At 38.2% G+C, this 21426-nt stretch overlaps 1 protein-coding gene across 5 annotated transcripts in view; it reads right to left on the reverse strand.

Moving 5' to 3' along the window:
• CHN1 (chimerin 1) overlaps window positions 1-21426 on the reverse strand; it is an 82849-nt gene that overhangs the window by 39868 nt on the left and 21555 nt on the right. For all 5 annotated transcript variants that reach the window (XM_072341210.1, XM_072341215.1, XM_072341212.1 and 2 more), the window contains 3 exons: window positions 16554-16581; window positions 15475-15588; window positions 1162-1450 (listed from right to left, as the gene is read on the reverse strand). In XM_072341210.1, coding sequence (XP_072197311.1) covers window positions 1162-1450; window positions 15475-15588; window positions 16554-16581 — 431 coding nt within the window. The remainder of the gene's footprint in view (window positions 1-1161; window positions 1451-15474; window positions 15589-16553; window positions 16582-21426) is intronic.

Genomic DNA, 21426 nt, shown 5'->3' on the forward strand with positions numbered 1-21426 from the left:
TCTGGTCCACCAGACTGCTGAAGAAGGATCTGAAGGACCAAAACTACGAGCCTCCCTATGGACTCTGAACACAACTTAGTCTCATTATGATGCTCGTGTATGTTGGAAATCATTAGTGAGAACACTCCTTGCCCGCAAGACAACCTGAGATCACAGACATATTTCTGATTGGAAAAACAAACACATGTTCCAAACTAAGGTTAGTATTTCTTCCAAGCATTAAAAGCATGTTAGATACTCCTGATGTCATTGTGAAGTCAGCGAAGTAGGGGAGCATATCAGATTATTATACATGCATTCACACATAAACATATGTAAGAATACACTTTAAAAAGACTTTAACATGCTGGCTTTTCAATAAACCAAGTAATTAGTTTAACATGATGGAATCTATATTTTGCTTTCTTTAAAAAAGTCTCAATAAAGTGAATAATGTCTCAGGCAGCTGCTTTGTCTGCCTGATACATTCCCATCTCCTTTAATATTTGTTTTCTCTGCTTCTAAGATTTCTTTGTTGTTCGTTTTTCTTTTTAATCCACAATGCAGTCAGTTCTCAGCTGATAATGCAACTCTTTGAAGAGAGCAATCTTTCTTCATAAGTCTGGCTGAGGCCAAAAATAGCACTGTCAGCTTCTGACAGGCTGAACTTAGCCGAGCGAAATGTTTTAACTTTTTATCATCTTAATGAACAGGCTTATTTATAACGCGGACAACTTTACTGTCACTGTACACAGACTGCAGAAGAGATTATGGAATGCATTTTGTTTAGGGAATGCTGGAAGGAATGCAAGGAATACTTTTTTTTTTTTTATCAATGGGCAATTGTTTTAGACACTGTTAACAATCTCTAGATGAAATATTTTTAGCCTACTTGAAATAAAAGAATGACTTAATGGTAACATCTGTAATGGTGAAAAAAACCTGAAGAAAGGAACCTTACAAGGAAAAGTAACACACTTCTGAAATTTGCAATACGCACAAGTACACCATTAAAAAACAACACAAACAATATGAAATATCACTTCTAATGCAATACTAGAAATAACTGTGTTGACTAAATATCTACAGATACCTTCAGTACTTTATAGTGGGATGGGAAGTTTAGAAGTATAAAGTAAAAAAATCTAACAGAAAGAAGAGTGTGGGTTAACAATTGCTTACCCTCTTTTCTGCTACCTCATCCTCTCCTGTAGAGTCTTTGCCATCATGTGCATCTCTCAGGGCTGGCATATGTTTTTTGTGTGCTGGCTCTCTGTTTAAAGTTGTATATCCTATGTGTTCATAAATTGGATTTATTGTCATCTTGGCAATGTATTCTGCTGCCTTGGTTTCAATATAAAGAGTAATCAATCCATCTGTCACCAGGTCATGGATGGACTCAAAACGTTTCTCCCCAACAAAGTGCTTTCCATCGTAGTAGAGTCTGAAGTTTCTGGTTTGACTTCCAAATCTGCCTCAATGAAATGGGAAAGTATTTTTTTGAAATAACAGTAAGCAAGAATAAAGAAGAGCAATCAAGCCTTTGCAAACAATAAAAAAATACTTTATCACTTAAAGCTGCGACTAAGCTAAGTTCAGACATGACTAAAAAACTCAACTACTACTTAAGACAGATAGGGAGGAGAGATTAACAGCTGCAGATAAATAGCCAAAACAGTAATTTTCCCAAAAGAGGCTGTTTGTTCTTATGTTCTTTTAGCCTCTTCATTATCCTGTGAAAAAACTGAGAATTACTTCATGTTCTTTATGGCCTTTTTTTTTAGTACTTCACTACTGCACTACTGCTGTAGTCAATTTGCGTGGCTCTAATGTGAAGGGTTCTCATAATAGCGTCCTCTATTACAGTTGATCAATATGGAGTTTTGATGCAGTCTCAGACCTCTGCACCCCTGCTTTCTTGCTGCAAGAGGCCATTCAGGACTCAGCTTGGCTTCGGTGCCAACAATTACACTGAAGCAGAACTGCTGCCAGAAGTGGAGCAGCACAGGACAAAATGGCACAAGGGTAAGCACTCTTTATTCCTGGCCAAAGGCCAAGGACTAACTCTTCAAGCTTTGTACAAACCTCCTTCTGTGTTATGACTGCTAAGTCCTGAGCTTCAAGCAAATCTTTATAACATGCATAACGTGTCAGCTATCTGATACTAACAATTCTGCAGTATGGATACAATCAGACTTGACACAGTCTTTAGGCAACCACAAACAGGAACACTGATCTTACCTGAATATCAGCACCTTCTCAAAATCTATACTTTGAACCTGCAACAATTTGCTGCCTAAAAGTAATCTCAACTTGTGAAAACACACCAGTGTTTGTGCTTGGAAACAGCCAATGCATTTCATGCAGAGAAGATGGAGGCAAGGAGATGCTTTTATAGTTCACTTCAATGCTATTCCTTGGTCAGACCGCAGCAAGGGTACTGCTTGGGGTACTGGGCCCCTTTGTGAAGTCAGATCAGCCAAATGAATATTAGAAACTAAATTTGAAAGAATAAATTGCTTTCATTTCACAATCACAAGTTCCACAGAAGATGTTAAGGAATAAAGAAAGCACTGGTGATTTGCTGAAGTGATTTCTTTTCAAAGCGGCCTTGCCCAGCAACAGAAGGCATATTAGACCTTGCCACGGATGAAATATATAAGCAATCTTCCTTCAAGTATGGGCAAAATCATTTGTTCTTCAATGTGTAATTCTTCCTCTTGTTTTCTGAATCAAAATGCCAAACTTGACAATGACTGTAATTTCAGGAGCTACTACATCTGAAGTACACTTAATTGTGAAGCAACACACTCCTGGGGAGCTCTCAGGAATCCACATCTGGCTCACTAATAATAGAGGACATGTTGCGTAGAAACTACATGGCATTTTACTGGAAATTAATTGGCACATATATGCAGGTTTTTATGCCACACAAATAAAATGTTCAGTGCATCAAACTGAAAAGCAAGATATTACAAAACAACAGGAAAAAAAGCATTTTTAACCAACAATAATTTGATCACAAACACAATTTGGAGTGAAAACAAGACATTGAGAAAGTAGAAAGATAACATCCCAAGATAGAGCAGAAAGGGTAGGAACGTGTTCAGGCTCACTCTTTAAAGCATCTTCTTTCCAGGCCACATTTTTGGGAATATTGGGCATAAATCAGTTTTAATTGGACGGTTAACTCACTAATGATTTTCTCCTTTCCTCTCACACATTATTTTTACTGGTTATGCCCAGTAGTTAGATTCAACCAGTATCATCCCAACATCTTCTCAAGCTCCCTATCTCTACTTCCACCAATTTTACTTCTTTCCCTGCCAACAGTAAGCTTTCTAAGGCATGCACTGTCTACAAGTTGTGTATTCACACAGTGCTAGTCTGCAATGAGGGAGTAGTGGCACAGCAGCACAAATACTTTACTGTATAAAGCGGCAAAACTGACTCAGCTTAGCATGTGGCAGAGAAGTTTTGCCCACGAGACATATCCTTTGCATTCCCTCAGCCATTCGTAAGGTTAATATGAGCTCAGAGTGCTCAGCACTGTACAGTGCCAAGCAACCTTCACTACCTCCTGCTCAAGTCAGCAGGACCAATGCACTGTCTTTAAAGCTCCACGAGCTTTAAAGAAGCAGAAGGTCACTTATGGCTCTTAGCTTTCTAGAAGAGAAAGTATTATGCTAATCTTATCAAGAAAAGATAAGGCACAGAAAAGCTTCTCAGGGCTGATTACTACCCATGATGGCCTGGCTTTAATAACATACTTCAGAGTCTAAAACAAAGTTCTAAAGAAAAGATGGCCCAATGCAGAGAACAATCAGAAGTTTTTGAAATATTTATGCTCTTCACATAGGGGCCAGCAGGTGCATGGTTGTACCCCAGATGTTTTACTGAACAGCCCTTATGCTGTACATGTGCTCACACTGCTGCCCATAAAGCATGAAAGATACTACAAGGAATTGGATTCCGTGAAGGGCATCATCTTTATCCCAGTACTGACCCACATGTCAGCACACAAGTACAAAGTTTTAGTTCTTTAGCAGCACTCTTACTTAAACTCATCTTCTAAACCTCACAACAGGCTTTCGCCTCTTCTCATATGGATCTGGGGAGCAGAACATCCATTTTTTTCTGTATGCATGGCCTTCTGAAGGTGCTCTCAAGTTTCTCAGTTCAAAATACCTTAAGATAATTTAACAATTAGCTCTGAAGGGAGGTATTTAAATAAACAAGTTACTCTCTGTCAGTGCTGTAATCACTGCTGCAAGGGGTGAAAATCGAACAGTTTGCCTTTATCTGCTTTTCCATTTGTTCCACATTGAACTGTTTTCTCTCTATTCATTTCTTATTGGAAACACTGTGGGGAAATACAATGTTTTTGAAATTGAATGGTATTAGCAACAAGGAAGAAAAAATCCACAGAAATCAATACACCAAGAATCTCTATCAATATGATGTCTGATAACTCTTCATTTTACCTCTCTCAAACTCATTTAAGTTTCTCACCACACAATGGTACTATTTTGATGAGATATAAATGCAAAGTACACGTCCACTTGCACATGATCAATCCAAATTTGAACTTCACTCTTATTTAATGTTATGGCTTAAATTTTTCCATTAGCAAGAATATTTCCTTATGTTTACCTTCTACAACATTACTGCAGCCTACTTTATACATCACCGTGGAAACTAAGCAGAGCCAAGATTTGATTTTTCAACTTCCTGATGGTCTCTTCCTAAAGGCAAGCATTAGTACCAGCTGTTTTTTGTTTTAGAAACAGAAAACAGGACACAAATAATGTATGTTCTCTTTTGGTTTAAACAAGGGAACATTAGATGTTTTTCCAAGAAAAAGAAATAGACCTCTGACACCTCTAACGGTCTTACTGTATCTATTGTGCATTTGTTTGCAAGCAGCAGGACTACAGATAAAAGACTTTTCTTATTCCAAGTTGTCTGAAAAGCAATCACTCCGTCTAGTCCCCTTGGTTTCCAGTGGGACAGAGCGGACACAACGTGGGAAAAAGGATTAAATGGTAGAGTAAATGTAGCCAGTAATAAAGGACTAAAGAACTGAATTGGGTACCCATAGCATGAGAAAGGCAGGCTTCAGACTCCACCAACCACTCCGTAAGCAGCATTCATTGATCAAACAAAAGGAAGAAGTGAAGGACTGAGAGCCCATCTGTGCGTTCTTACCATTTAACATGATGGATTTTACAGTCTAAACACAGAACAGTACATTAGCTGTTCATCTCTTTCACAGGCTATTTTATGATGAGAAGAATATCTAGCCTCTACCTACAGACAAAAGCACCGTTTAACGCTTAGCTGCCACCATACCATAAAGTCAGCACCCCACAGTGATTCCTACATCCTCATTAGTTCTGACATTGCCATCTTCATACTTGGAGCTGGGAAATCTTAAGTTCTGTGCATGTGACAGAAGGTCAGTTGGACTTATTCTTCCCTTGGAGAAAAGTATCTTTAATGCACTTTGTGGCAAGAAGGTAGAAAAGTAGAAAAGTCTTGCTTAAAATTACATGTCATAATCTCAGCTCTAACTTCAGAAAACTCACATTCAATACTTAAGAGTCTTGATACTCCAAGAAAAAAAAAAAAAAAGCTACAGAAATGTAAGCAGTGTTGAATATCTCCTGATCATGCTGTGTTCATGTGAAGGGAAACAAATTATTCCACAGATCCTTTTTTGGCCAATTCCCTGGTCAAAGAATGCAGATCTTGAATGCTGCCAAAACCTACACAGTTAATCCAGAAGGTCTCTGACTCCTGAGACCAGCTAAACTTTTGTTTTTATTTGTTAATGTTTTATTGTTTATTGGCAATATTTCTGAGGTTGGCTGAGGAACTGTGGAATGTGCCTTCTTCCCAGGGTATCAGAGGAGGACGGCTCCAAAACCCAACATAAATGCATAACAGAAATCAAATGCATTAGAAGTTGAAAGTAAAGGTGCTCTTAATAAAAGCAGAGACAAAAAATCCCTACTGTCTGATGAGGCTGGGAAAAGTGGCAGAATACAGTCATCCGAGACAATTTTCCTGTGCCATCTGGAAGGGCAGTACTTGCTGGCTGACTACAATAGCTTGATTATCATTAATTAGTTCTAAAGTTATCCCTGAAATCTCATCAGACCCAAGGGCTGGATGAACATATGAAAATGTAGATTAACATGGAAAAAAAACACGTGGCATCCTTCAAAAGAGAAAACAAATCCCAGAGCTACAAACGAAACGTGGCTACCTCATGCCAATGTAGACAAAACCTTCAACTCACTTAGGACCAGGTAAAATAATTCCAAGCTGCTGCTGTGTCCTTGATGGCAGCCTCTCAGCAGTCCCTATGAAATGAGGCTGAAGATTATTTCACTGTTCTGTCCCCCACACTTCCTTGTCCAAAAAGGGACCAGCACTGTGCAAGCAGCATGGCAGGGAGGACTAGAGCAATGGCAATGCCCTGTGGATCCCGAGCTGTGCCACAGACAGAACAAGTGAGAGACAACTGCTCCAGGGCATCAGTAGGAGATAACAACTGCTGAAAACAGAGAACTCAAACTGCTACCAGCCCTAGGTACTGTAATAACGTGTTTCATAAATAAATCCAAGAAAATTAAGAGGAAAAATTTTCTTCTGTCTCAAGGTCTTATTTTTAATAGCTTTAACAGCTGATCCTCACCATCTCAAATTCAGAACAAAGGCCAGCTGATCTATCAATAACCATGTATGCTATTAACGTGCAGTAAGATCACTTAATATGTAGAACCACTCTCAGTGTTCCTGAACAGTGATAGGTTGCTTGAAAATAAGTTTTGGTTCTGACATAAAACTGTTGTACAGGAGTATTACCTTTTCTTAGTACTGCAGCTGCCCTATTCCATTTGAACTTGATAGGACATCTCTGAGATTGCTCTGACGATTCAATCAGAATCAGTACCAATGTTTGGGCAATGTTTTACAGCTTTCTCTACCTGGCAAGACTTTGGTGCTTCTTAGGAAAAGAATCACTATGGTTAGTGATTAAGACACATTTGAAACCTATATATACAAAAGGGAAAGCAGCAAAAGCCTGCTGTTTTCTCTTCAAATGAAAGCAAGAATATTTTTAAAATCTGTGCTGATATGCCTTGAAAAAAACATCTTTTGGAACTGTTACTAGCAGGAACATTAGTAACTTTCACAGCTTCACATTAAGCAGATATAGCTATCTTCTAGAAAAAAGAAAAACAACACCACCTCCCTCTGAGTGTTAACTTTACAGTGCAACTCCATGGTTGCTGTATTCCTTTAAAGCAGAACTGTGCTTTAATTTTTCTAAGCTTAAGTATCAATTCTCCTCAGTGCCTGCTCTGCAAATTTCAAAACGCATGTACAGATTTTATTCGGCTTGTGCATAACATTCTCATTTTAGGTCATATCAGATGGTCTTTGCCTGGTAAATTTAGAACAACGTCAGGTCTGTAATGGAAATTCCACTGTAATCATTCAAACAGAGAGAACTGCCACAGCATAATGCTCAAACATGTTCATTTTTGTTTCATTTATGGCACTTTCTTCCCAAGAAGCTCATGACCACCTTAACTCAAACGCTTCCACAGATATTCTCATCCAAACAGTATATTGCTTTTAACTGATCTTACTAAGACAGCATGCATATTTAAATTCAGTAGATCAAGAAAACACAAGAGGAAGTCTTAAAGTGAAAAGTGAAAGTCTTAAAGTGAAAGAAATGTCCTTATCATTAAATAGCTTTGCAAGTGCAATGAACTTAACGATTCTGTCCCTCTCCGTTATCTACTAGGATGGCCGACTATGGAGAAGGGAGTGGAGAAATGCTGTTCTTTTGTTTCTATGTTGTTTGTTTTCTTTACAGATACTTTACAGGATATTACTCAATGTCTCAAGGGCTATATTAAAAACAAAATAGGATTATTTTTTAAAGTTTTATTTAGATTAAAAATTACCACAGTAAGATTTCTGTTCCAGAGAGATTTTGTCAAATCTGATTTGCCTAAAACCACTTTTAATCCCAACCTTCCAAGTAGGTTTACTCAACTTAATTAAAGCTACTACATTATTTGCTGCTTACTTAAAAGCTGTTTTCTCAATGCACTGTATGGAAAATAAAAGACGTGCAAGACTAAATAGCATTTTTTCCATCTACAGCTTTGAGCGCTTCCTGCCACTGTGCTCAAATGAAGAAAAAGGGTGGTTACATGAACTGCAAAGACAGTGGGCCACCAATATATCAGAGCAGGACCCTCATTTGCAATTTGCAATATAGACATGCCCAGCCTGCAGCATCAGGGTGGTATAGAGATATGGGCAGAGCCAGAGACCTGTTCTCTGATTTGTCAGGTCACAACAGCACACAGAAGAAACTGATGGCATTCTGTGATTTGTGACATGACATCTGCACGTAGAACTCTTTGTATATACTTGGATATCTTTTCAGATGAAGTTTCATTTCAATACATTAGACTAAAATCCCTAAGCTATACAGGGGAATATATTCAACATTTCTGTATTTTCAAAACAGCGTTGTGCTGCTAATGACAAAAATAACTGCTCAATGTGGGGAACTCCCCATGATGTCTCTTGACCATGACTACATAAATAACTGATAGAATAGTTTAATTACTATATTGCTACATTTTGCCATCTCTAAGTATTTAATTACCCTTTGGTTGATGCCCAATCTGCCATTAAAGCGTTTTGTGAATTAGCAGTGGGAGAAAATAGATGACAAAAAACTTTGTAAAATAATTTGCACTGTAATTATTTTTAAATTTTAAAGGGACTCTGTGAAACAGAACAACTTCTTCTCTATAATACGATTTCTTCCTTGGCACAATTGCAGCAGTAGGTAGGCCAGGTTACTATTTATTCCTGAACAAAATCTACAATAAAAATTAGCTAGATGCTCTTTCCTAGCATCTATGAAATTAGGCCAAACTATACTAAACTCAGAGAAGTTACATCAAAGTATGTAAGAGGGAGAAGGAAAAGTGGGCCAGATAACAGTTATTCCTGCCGGTTCTTTTGGTGTTTGAATAATTCATAAATGTTTTGATAAAAACAATTATGAGATTAAACGGAAATGTGAAGCTATTGAGTGTTATTTTGAAAACATATTTATAAAGCACCCATAGTATCTACAGCTGAAGGACTGTTTATGCTTACTGATGAGGAATAGAAAATGAGGACAAACTTGAGGATGTTCCTGTCACTTTCCAAGGACAATGGAGCAAGAAGGCACTTCAGCAGAACTTGCTGATGACAGAAAGGTGTGCATCTCTGAAAGGGAAGGGAAAGGGAGGAAGAACAAAGCGATGTATGCTACATATATTCAACTGACCATGTTATACTTGGATTTTTTTAATGCTTCAACTCTGATAAAGCTCAGAAGCTTCAGTCCAGGCAGACATTAAGAACAGCACAATACAGTATGGATCGCTGCTCAAGAGACCTAATGGAGTCACCCTGACAGCTGGGCCACAACTTTCCAATTCTTGGCCTAAGCACGGCATAAAATGCACATGAGCTACATGCACCAAACACAGACAGCTTTTGGACAAGTAACAAAGTTTATACTGCTACCAAAGTGGTGAATACTCCTCCGAGAACTTACACGAGCAGGAGAAAGTCTGCAGCAAACCAAATTGCCAAAGATAAATTAGACACGAGTCAAAAGAAAACGGAGCTGACAACAACAACAGATGGGAAGAGGAGGGATGGAGAACAGGAACACAGCAAGAAGACATGAACCATAAGGAAAAAAGCATTCTAGCCTGTGGGAGGGCCTAGGTAGCCAGTTAATTACTCATTAAGGTTAGTAGCTATTTATTATTGTTCTAAATGCTTCAGTGAAGGCATTTTAGTAGTGCCCAGCTGCACTTTACATAAGACAGACAACGTGCAGGACAGCTATGTTATTTACTGGGAGCTGAACATCTCACTTTATTGACAGAGTAATAGAGTATATTATTCAGTACAAAATTTTATATAGAAAAATAAACTTCTTTTACAGGGAAGATCATTCAAATAGAGGTCCAATTGTTTTATTTCAGAGCATAAAAGTGAAATCCAAAATTTATCAGCATGCTGCTTTCCCTGGGGCTAGCTCTAGCTCTTGCTATGCATGCAGCCAACAAGATGACAGCTTTAGTTTCAGTAGAATTTAAACCTTCATAAAAGAAATATTTGGCTGTTCACAAGGAAGAGAGTAAAGCCCGGCATATCAGCTGGCATACCTGTTATGTTAGCCTATTAAAATAGCTTTAAGCATGAACTGTTGCTTTCATCTTGAAAGAAGCTTCAGATACCTTAGTGGCCAATTTCTGAAACACTCACATGAATTCTGCACCAATGGAAGCGTGAAAGGCTAAGCCTAAGGGAAAAACAAGACTTTTTCCCTGAGAGCTTCAGCTCACCACCAAGGAAGGAGCACCCTTTTACCATTTCACGCAGAACAAAGAAAACTGACCAAAATGGGCCAGGCTGAAACATGCATACTCCATAGGTAAGTTCAGTCATGTCTTGGAGCAATTCTATTTAACCCCGTTAAACTTAGGGCTGCATGCTTATGTGTGTTCATACACAGACATACAGATATACAGTTACCCAGGTATCTCAGCTGGGAATCAAGGAATATTGTGTAATATTGTGTAACCTTGACTAGAAAGGTTTCTACAAAATGAATTCAGCTCTTACTACTGCCGATCAGTGCCTGATGTAGAGCTGCACATTGGTTAAAAACATACTGAAAGTAGGAAGACGTGCAAAGTTTCGTCTTGAAAAATGTCTTTATGACGTTTTTTCCCCCTACCAACTAAAATGATGTCAGAACGTTGTCACTAAGGTTAAGTGAAAGGATGCAGTCAGTTGTGCCGTTCCCTCCCTCAAACAGCTTTGGATTCAGGATGAAGCATGGCCAAATTGTGCCACATTTGTGATGAAAAAAAAATAAAAATGTAATTCAGCCATTACACAGGAAGTTGTTTCAAAGCATTCTCTTTTCTCACTTCCATACCTGTGCCCCTGCCTCCATAAGCTGTCTTTCTAGCAGAACACAGACACACAGTTCTAACCTCTGCTTTCAAGAAACCTTTTGCAAATGTTCAGTTTTAGATGTACGAGGAATCCAAGGACTATCAACACATCTTCTGGAAGAGCATGGCATGAGTACCCCAAAAGAGGCTGCTGAAAATGAGCGCCATTCAGCTACTGAAGTAATAGTCTGCTGAAATTAATAAGGTTCATCTGCAGCATTATAATCCAATAGCCTGCCAGTTATGCTGCCTTTTAAAATATCAGTGGCTACTTTCTTAATGCAGTTTCATAGTAAAGGAGAGAGGATATACAGATCAATTTCTTGCACAATACATGTAGCTGGTTGACTAAGCTAAGCATTACTAATTTTTGACATTTATTTTGCCTTAAGAATTCTCTCCTGATGCCACATAATCTTGAGTACGCCCTAGCCCCCAAACACAAAGAAAACATGACTCATAATCACGGCTAACATTATTACCTTTTTTAAAAATCCTGCTGCAGAACCTTATTTCAATTCATTCTCAGTATCACAACAATAGAATTTGCAGGAAGGGAAACCATGGTAACCAACTAAATGTGCTACAGCAGATATCTGCTCAAAAGAACATGCAGTACCATCACACTTCAACGCCTACCGCTAGTACAATCTCTACCCATTTCCTCTTTATCCTCACCCTAATTATTAAACAAGCTCTCAACCACAAAAGACTACATTGCAAACCGTGTCTTATTGTTACTGTCATTTGCTATAGGTCCTAGCATTAAGCACTATACTACTGTTTTGCCAATTTTAAAAGCAGATCTAATACCTCCAGGAGTTAATTAGGAATTTTCATTTCCTTTCATCCATTTGGAACATTTAATTAACAACAAAACGTGTCGCATTGTTATAGACACCCCGATACGTATGGACACACAGCCATACCTACAATAATCTACTTATGTTAGTCGTTCTTCTTAAACCTCAGGGATGCAAAAAAATTTCAGTGGCATTCTCTGACTAATTAATTAGTAAACACTGGCGGTTTCTGTTGTGCTTTAAAAACACAAACCAAAAACAGCTATGAAAAAATGTATTCATGATTAAGTACAGGCATTAAAGATACCAGGGTGCTGATTTGATGCTCCCATGTGTGTTTATTTTTCATTCTATTTCATCCGGTGTCTGAACTGATACAATTTCACAGGCCTACTCGGGCGCTGAACATTGATTTTATTTGAAGGATGGCTTTGGATATTTAACCAAACTCACACGCTTAGAAAATGATAATTCCAATGTAGGTTTTTTTCCTTAACAAGCTCCTATTCTGTTATAAATTCTGAAAAAAAAAAATTGTTTTCTGAAAACAAAAGCTCATTTGTTTCAAATTTAAACATAAAAGACACTCCTATCTTAATGAAGTCATGAAGCAAACTAATTGCATGATAATGGATGAAAGTAGACAAAAATAGCCCATTAGAAGGTGATCGAAATGCAGTTTCTTATGTAAGCGACAAACAGGTTCTATGGTAACTCACAGACAGCATAACTAACTGAGAAGTTCTCGGGAGTGACAATCACTTGTTCTACCTCATTAAAGAAGAAATATTCCAAACTTTGATTTTGACTTCAGTTAACTGTTCGACAGCATCACACTAAGAATCTGACTGACCTGGTTATGCCTGTAAAAGCAATTGGTTGCCCTGTTCTACACGTGATCATTTCACCTGTGCTAGGCTGTGTCTATAGCTCTTGCAGCTCAAGAGCTGCAAGGCCTTTAGATTTACTGAAGCTAGTTTATAAAAGCATGAGAACCTAATGCTCCACAGTAAAAAAAATAAAAATAAAAAATCATTTGGATGGGCAGCAAGAACAAAGAAAGAAAACTTCATGGCCTACATCATTCTGAACAGGATGTGCAGTTCTGGTCTCCTTGCCTCCAAAAATCACCACAAAGAAAGGCACACAGAAAAGATGACAGAAATGGTGAGATGTATGGAACAACTTCCTTACAAAACCTGAATGTATAGCCTTGGGCTCATTGACCTGTCAAACAAAGAATAATGGGGATGTGACTGGCTTAGGAAAAGTAAATGAAGATCAGTTGTTATTTCTTATATTTCTTATACTGCAAAAACTAAGGAACATCAAGTGTAATTCTGAGATGAATCTTTAACTTGTTGACATAATAATAAAGCTACACAACTGAGGAGGATAAACTCCTTGCAAACAACTAACCAGACCTCTTCTCAGATCTGCCCCTTTCATGATGACAAAGGTACGCCCTAAAATAAGCTAAAAAAAATAATACTGAAATGCAAAAGACCTGTATCAGGAATGGGGTAACACCAATAAGAATCTTCATGCATCAACTGCACGTGGATTCTGTGCACTTAAGCTTAGTTGAAACTACAAGCTTCATGCAATAGTCCAATCTGTTCCAGATTTCACTAAAAAACATGTTTTTCTATCTGTGAATTCTGACTGCCTATAAATGAGTTATGATTTATGGAGTTAATAGTTTATTCATTATCTTCTAGGAAGATTAAGCTGTTTAACAAGTGGAAACCTTCAACGCAGAGCAGCCAATGACTATCTCTGGAAGGTGTACACTCTAAGTACAGTCTAGAAGAGAATGAGCCGTAAGGATACAGAGAGAGAAAACGAGAGAAAGTGGGTGTTTTTCCCATGAGATATAGCTCTCCGTGAGCTCTTCTGTAGTAATCACAGCACAAAGATGAGCTAGGATTCATTAATCTCTATCAGATTAGCAGCATAGAGAATGATACATTCAAAATTATGCTTGGGTAGTGATAATAGGTTTTACCCCTATCTCTTGATCTATCTTGCTTTGTAGTCAAGATTTTGTTTTTTCTTTCGATTTAACTGTGCTAGAAACCTTAACAATACAGCATAGACCAAATGATGAAGGGCATTAAATAGGATTAAGTAGATTTAAAAAGTAGTGTAAAATAAATATATCAAATAAAGGATATTTTCCTTTCAAATTCTGGAAGAGCATGTAACACCTTCACTTCATTTAGTAACACTAAGCTGAAATATTTAAATGAACTTGAAAATGTTTCACGGTTGGAACTAAGTTGTTACTGCAGGATTGGATCACCTCTCTGGCACTGCTGGGTAAACTTATTAAATAAAGTGAAACCTGTTCTGTGGATGTTTCTTTCAGCTTTTTCTAACAGCTGACCAAGTTTTCTTTCCTCCCACCTCAAGGGTTAAAAAACAAACAAACAAGGCAGACAGAGAAAAGAAAGTAATAATCATATAGAAGTGATCTTAAAATTAATATGACTCTAGGAAAGGCAGAGAGGAATTAAAGCTCTGTCTGAAAAGATCACATTGATTCACACAGCTTGAAAAGAGGAAATGAAGCTGGAGACCCTAAAGTCAAAGTCTTCTCTCAAACTTGAAAGGTTTTGCCTATTCATGCTACCCTACTGACTGATTTCCTTTCTGGCCATGGAAACTACATTCCCGTATTTTTACTGCAGTTAACTAAGTCGCAACTATCTCTTCTTTTGGGCAGTATAGTGACTCACACACAAATGATGGCCTCTGTCTGTAATATTATTACTCAAACAAGTATCTCAGTACAACATAACTTTTCCTGAGAAAGAAAACTAACTCCTGACAATCTATTATTTCAGGATATTCTTATTTGAATCATAATAAGATTTCAGTAATTACCTTCTCTTTCAATGCTTTTCAGCAGAAAAACTTTGATTTAAAACTGTGCTACTAACACTGTTTCCCATTTGACTGTTTACGTATGCAGCTCACAGCAGAATAAACACAATTACTTTAAAAGTAATTAAACTATATACATTTACAACTATTTAAGTTATTTTTTGTTTCATTGAGAGTATTATCTGATCTACTTGCTGGGATTTTTCAGAGCAAGTAAACAGATTTGCAAACACAGTCAGTTAAGAGATGATCATACAAAAAGACACCTGATTTATAGGCTGTCCCACAGAGGGCCTAGAGAGAATGAACTGCTCTTCAGCAACAGCTAACTAGCTAGTAAGTAACCCACGGATTAGACTGCTCATGAGACCTCATGAGATGAGATGCCTTCTGTTTCTTGACTGCTCTCCTAGTATCTAAATGGGGTCACATCTGTGAGGGTGGGGGAGAATTGCAAAATGAATGAAAATCAGCAGAAACACAAGTGCCATGATCTTGGAGGTGCAAACAGAAAAGGGCCATTAGCACTTCAGAAGCAGCTAAGGGACTTCAGAAGGCTAAAGATACCAAATCAGTAATTAGAGTAAAAAAGCGCAAGTTCCTTAAATACTTACCGTGATTCCTAAAAAATTAAAAGAATCACAAGGCAATTTAAGCATTAAGGTCAACAACACAGCACAACCCTTTGAATATTTCATACATTTTAAAATGAAATATTAATTACCAACCTTAATGCCAAAGTGTAGGTTCCAGGTTGCCTTTGGCTTTCACGAATGAGATAGCTTCCCTCTGCAACACTTAATAACTGGTCAGCTTCTTCCCTTGAGATCATGCCATGAAATCTAAGAAACAAAAGCATTTTGAAACACATGTTTTTTTCACTTATAAATCACCTCCTCCTCAAAAAACACCAGCCATAGTTTTTGAAAATGAAAGTAACATAAAAATGACTGTTTTGCAGGAGCCTACATATTAAATTAATCTCTTTTTGGCTCTATTTCAAATCATTTTAAATGGTTCAGGAAGGCTTCTCTTTATCTATGAAACAAGCATACTATTTTACAATTGGCAGCCATTAATTTCATATGTAGAAAAGAGTCCATTTTATCCTCTTGGCTTCAGATGCTCTGTGTCAGATGCATGTGATCCAATATTTTGCAACATTCAGGGATACTGCAGCAACTTGCTAAAATCCTGGGGATGGCACAGTCTTAGTGACTACTGGTTAAAGTACCAAGCTAAGCATTTTTTACCAAAATATACACAAATCAGATCTGTTTTCCTTCCCCCACACTAGATCTTGCCACCTTTGCCTTATCAGTCTGAAAACAAATACACGTATAAGATATCCGTTTATATTACATTTGTGTTTCTAATCTTTTTCCTGCATGCAAACATCTTTCACAAAGGCCAGTTGGAGAGTGGAGTGAAAAAAAGAGACAACTCCCTGGAAGTGCAGAAATTTTCTCAAGTAAGTTATCACTCAATAACATCCAGAGCCATCAGAGATAGCAGCTGTAAATTTTGGTAGAAAAAAAAATGGCGGTGCTGCAATAATGTGATGGCAAGCATGACATGCTGCAAGGAAATGGAGCAAAAGCTCTCGCTGCAAAAGCAAAATGAGCAGCCTGGCAGAAACAACGGGGCTCCCCTTTGAAGGGTGCAGTGGCACGTCCAAGCCTCTATGCTTCTGTGCAAACCATGCTGAAAAACAGGGTGCCCACTGCAAACACTTTCAGGCTTTCCTGTAAATGGCATAAATCAACACATCACGGAGATAAAGCACATTGAGATGCATATTACTTACTCTCTTCCATAATATTTTGGACGGTTCTCTACCTAGAAAAAAACAAAAACCAAACAGATAGAAACTGCAATGTTTCACATTTACAAGTGCATCAACATAACGTCCTTAGTAGAATATTATTAATAGATAGGTACATGACAATGAAATACGTATCAAAATCATTGAGCATCCCCAGATTTTCCCTGTGAGCAGAATACAGGAAGACAAAGGCAGAATTTCAAGAGCACACTACTTCTGAAAGGCTCAAGACAGAGTGAGAAGGAATGAGCTGCTTGGGTCACGTCCTCAAGGGTCTCCAGTAACACAAACTGATGGCATTAAGTGTTGCTCATGCAAATTGTCAACAAATGAAATAAAATATTCATTTCACAGAAATGTACTGTACTAAGTGCATTAGTGCCGTGAAACATCTGCAAAACTCTTAAATGTTAGTAGTATCTTCCATCACACAGCTGTTGATGTCACTGGCAGGGAAAATGAAGCCACTGTCACACTCAGGGAGGGCACATGGCAGATTAAAGGATCATTAGCGAGTGTCCAACTCGTGTACTAATCCACTGAACTGTGATCTTCAGCATCACCTACAAGACCTCAGCATCACATGTGAAAGCATCCTACTGGGTAACACAAGGCAGCCCAATCTCTAGAGACCCTACAGTATGAGCGGACACACCAGGCAAGGGGTGGTAGCAGTCAATTTTCCTGCTAAGTATTTATGGATGACGCAACTCATTTGCAATTGTGTGGGAAGCTTTTGACAAGACAGGGACTGAAGACCTCCTCCAAGTAAGCTCAATAATCTAACCTACCAGGTTATCCTTCTTTGCTAAATTTAAGAGGGGAAATCTTTGGAAAATAAAATTCTACACTTAGTTATACAACCTGAACTATGGGAGTCTAAAACGACCCAGCTACAATAAAATAAAAAGTACTCGCAGTAAACTGCCACTCAATTTTCCTTTTCCCATCTTTCAGAGACTGCCTATTAAAATTAGTACTCCTCTCCAGTTACCTCAGTGGAGTATAGATAAATACTTCTGTTGTCCAAAGCATCAAAAAAACACAACTTGATATACAGTCCAGTGACAACTCTTCCATGCTCCCAGCAAATAAAAAGCTGTTGTGATAGTTTATCATTTCTGTGAAAACATTCAGTCACTGGAAAGATTAAAATGTTCTATAAATATTTTCTTTTTCCCCATAAAACCAAACAGGAGTTGACCAGTGTGATAACTTCATTGAAAGGTACAGAAGAGACTGGATCAATTAAAAAAAAAAAGGGGGGGGGGGAGGATGGGAAACAATCTTTTGTTTTGCTTTGTTAAAATTAGGCCATTTTATTAAAAGGAAGACAGTATGGAGTCAGAAAAAAAAGTGAAACTATTTTGCAGTTACTGTAGAAACCTGCAACAGCTCCTGGCTTTGTGCAGCTAACTTTAAAACCTAAGAAGAGACACTGGTCTCAGGTAGTTTGCAGAAAAGAATGCTGTTGTTAGATCTGGTTTTCTCTGTGTTGCAGTTTCACCTCAGCAAACACAGTGAATTTGTATGACAGAACTGGAAAGTTTATACAAGCAAAAGCATTCCATTTCAGCAGTGGATTAGTAAGGTGACAGGTCACCCTCAGAACAACCGCAAATCTAAGAGAAACTGTAACACTGCATTCTGTGAAATTACTTGAAAACACCAATCGGCAGATGACAGGAGCTCACTGGGCCTCTAGGCCATCTGAGCCAGGTTTGCAGTTCACCTTGGTGGACTGTGAGCTAGAGAGCAAAATAACCATTCTGGTTGACATTGAGTCCCTACTGATCGATTTTACAAACTGCATAAAAACGTCAGTGTAAATGTTGATGTGCAACACAGCCTGCTTTTATAAGACCCTGTGCAACAGGAACCCACTTGGTTCCTGGCCTACTTTTCGGTGCATGTCTGTGTGCTTTCTCAGTAACTTTTTTTACTTATCATAATATTAGCTTTTTGTCACCTACACTGAATGTGTACATTTAGATTATAAGGCAACTCCACCTGAGCTCAGCGGGGGCCTTCTTCACACCACACTAGCTGGGCTACACATCCAGTGCAGTCCACGTAAATGTATGAAAACAAAGTTCTTGTAAACCACATTTACCACGTCTGACAATTAGCACCGTGCTTCAGCTTTCTACAACACTTGCTATGAGTACCATTGCACCAACTTTACTCTAGTAAATTAGCCCTAAAAGAATACATGGCATTTGCTCTTACTTCAGCTGGAAGCAAGATGCAGCTTTCCTGGGTTTTTGTGTCTGTTTGGACATTTCAAAGTTCCCACCACACTGTATTTCTGCATCCTCCAGCTACGTGTGAGCACTGAGAGCCAACTGGGTCAGCACAAAGCCTCACAGGGCTGACTTAAACTGGGTCAACAGCAAGCTTAGGGCACAAGACAGAAATGTTCAGTGGGACTGGAACTGAAACCTATGTGAGAAAGGGAATTTGTTCTGAAATAAAACCAAAGCAGCTGCATTAATTGTCAATTTGCTTACTTGTATTGTACATGCACTTGGGGACACAGGAAAGTTCTGTGCCTTGCTGCAACATCTACAAGAAACACAAGGATGATGTAATTATCCACCGCTGCTCTGTTTCTGACTTTTATTTTCCTTTCACGAACTGAGGTGAAGCCAATATAACCAAGTTTAGGAAGAGATAATGGGGCAGACCTGGTAAGTACCTTACAGAAACCACTCCTTTGGAGAAAAGCCTACATACCACAGAGGCTGGGACATCCTTCTGGGTGAGTATGACACAGACAAAGCCACCTCTGTGAACAGCTCTAATGTGGATGCACATTAGGTATGCCCATCTGATGGTGTGCAAAGGCCATTTCCACAAGGTTACGCAGAGATGCTGTTTAACAGCTTGCTTACTACTAGCACCAAATCAGGATGAAGCCTTGTTTTAGGGCAGGAAAGGGCAGCGATCTTAAGTATCTCCCCCATCTGTTAGATAGCTTTCTATTCCTAATTATTTAAAATGCATCATGGAATGCCTTCAGATGGCAGTCAAGGATGCCCTACATATGCATATAGAAGATGATATGCACAATAAACAGAAATTCCAGAGAGATAAATATAATACTAACTGGACAAACAGCATTATAATATTGATGCAAATCTTGTAATATTGATGCAGAAATCCAACACCCTTACCATATTACGGAATCACCAACTTTGAAGTTTACAAATTAACATCACACAGAGTTAAAAGGCTTGGCTCTATGGCACATTCACAACAAAAATGCCCAGAGGAAGCACTGCTCTTTCTAGCTCAGCGTAACTTCACTCATCTGCGTGTTGCACTGATATAAAATCGGTGCAACAGCTTAAACTCTCCATATTTGAGAAGCATTTCACGTTAAGTAGGTCATTCCGTTGAATGCACCTCTCAGTATCAGCGCTTGCATACTACGTGCCTTCACACCTCAAATAAGAGTGGGATTTCTTTATTTTAAAGTGCGACATCCAATTATTCATTAACAAATTCCTCTAACCATCAATCTTGCTTTTTTTTTTTTTCAACAAGTGGAATACAGTAACACAAGGGGAGCAATTTAGGCGCTAATACCTTACCAAATTACACGTTGTTCCCTCCTACTGACCTCTCTGATGTTCACTGGACCAAAATTCTCTTCCTAGTATTTATGAATTTGTTTATACAGCTGAATAATTCAACCACTTAGGAAAAGACTCCGCTCCCCACTGGCTCGTGCATGGCTGCTAATAGTAACCCAGCTGAGAAAGAGCAGATCACAAAGCTCAACTCTAGCAGGAGAGGCTGAGACCACAGAGAAAGTTTAAACATGTTAGTGCTCAATGAATACATTTCCACATCTAATCTGAAGCAGCTGCAAAAACTGTTCAATGTTTATAATGAAAAACACTTACCTGTGTTGTAATGCATTATTTCAATTTTACCTTCATTAGGTAAAAATAACCTTCAAAGACATTTGTTGGTTTTTTATGTTTTTTTGTTTTGTTTTTGTTTTTTTTTTTTCCAGATGAATGGATACCATAACAGGAAAAAAAAAAAAAAAAAATTTAATATGTACTGCTCTGCAGCTAAATGTCTGCAACTGACTCATTCTTCCATAGCTTTTTTACTTAGCTCAATTCTTACTGATTTCTAAATCCTGCAGATTTTACTTCTCGGTTTCCTCAGCAGTGCTCATGGTGCAGACATGGGTTTGCTCAGCAGTTCAAGGGCTAGGATGAAGCTATTTTACAGCACAGAACGTCTCCTTTTCTGTTGCACAGGGAAAATTTTACACTATGTTCAAGTCCAGCTGGTTCAGTTTCTCAGTTTGCTGCCTCTATAGTACCTGATCAATTTTTATAATTAATGGTATCAACAGTAACACAAAAGAATTACAGTGGTCACTATGACTTGTATTTGAATAAACTTTATCCAGATACTTTTATATTTGCCCTGCATGAAAAAGTCTTGCTTGATCCCGCAAAGTGACCAAACTGGATCTGAAGAATTTCCATCACTCCAGAGGGAGAAAACATTTTGTATGCGCAAACATACACGTTTGTATCTCTGCTTATTTGCCTGAGTTCACCCAGCTGAAGCCTATTAGCATTCTAAGAACACTGTGATGGAGAATGCTGTGTAAAATTTGCTTGTGACTTCTCATCACCCAGGGCTACAATGCTTCTTGTAAAATTAATTCATTCTTTCCTTGAGCTAAGTCTTGCTTAAGTGCAATCAGCTTTTGTTACGTTGCTCATAAAAATACAAATCCATCAAATTAACAGAAGTCAGGAGTGCTTCCACTACATGAAATATTTTGTTTCTGTTAAATCTCTACCTTTTATCTTAAAAACTG

Source organism: Excalfactoria chinensis, chromosome 7 (assembly GCF_039878825.1).
Source record: "Excalfactoria chinensis isolate bCotChi1 chromosome 7, bCotChi1.hap2, whole genome shotgun sequence".
Lineage (NCBI taxonomy): Eukaryota > Metazoa > Chordata > Aves > Galliformes > Phasianidae > Excalfactoria > Excalfactoria chinensis.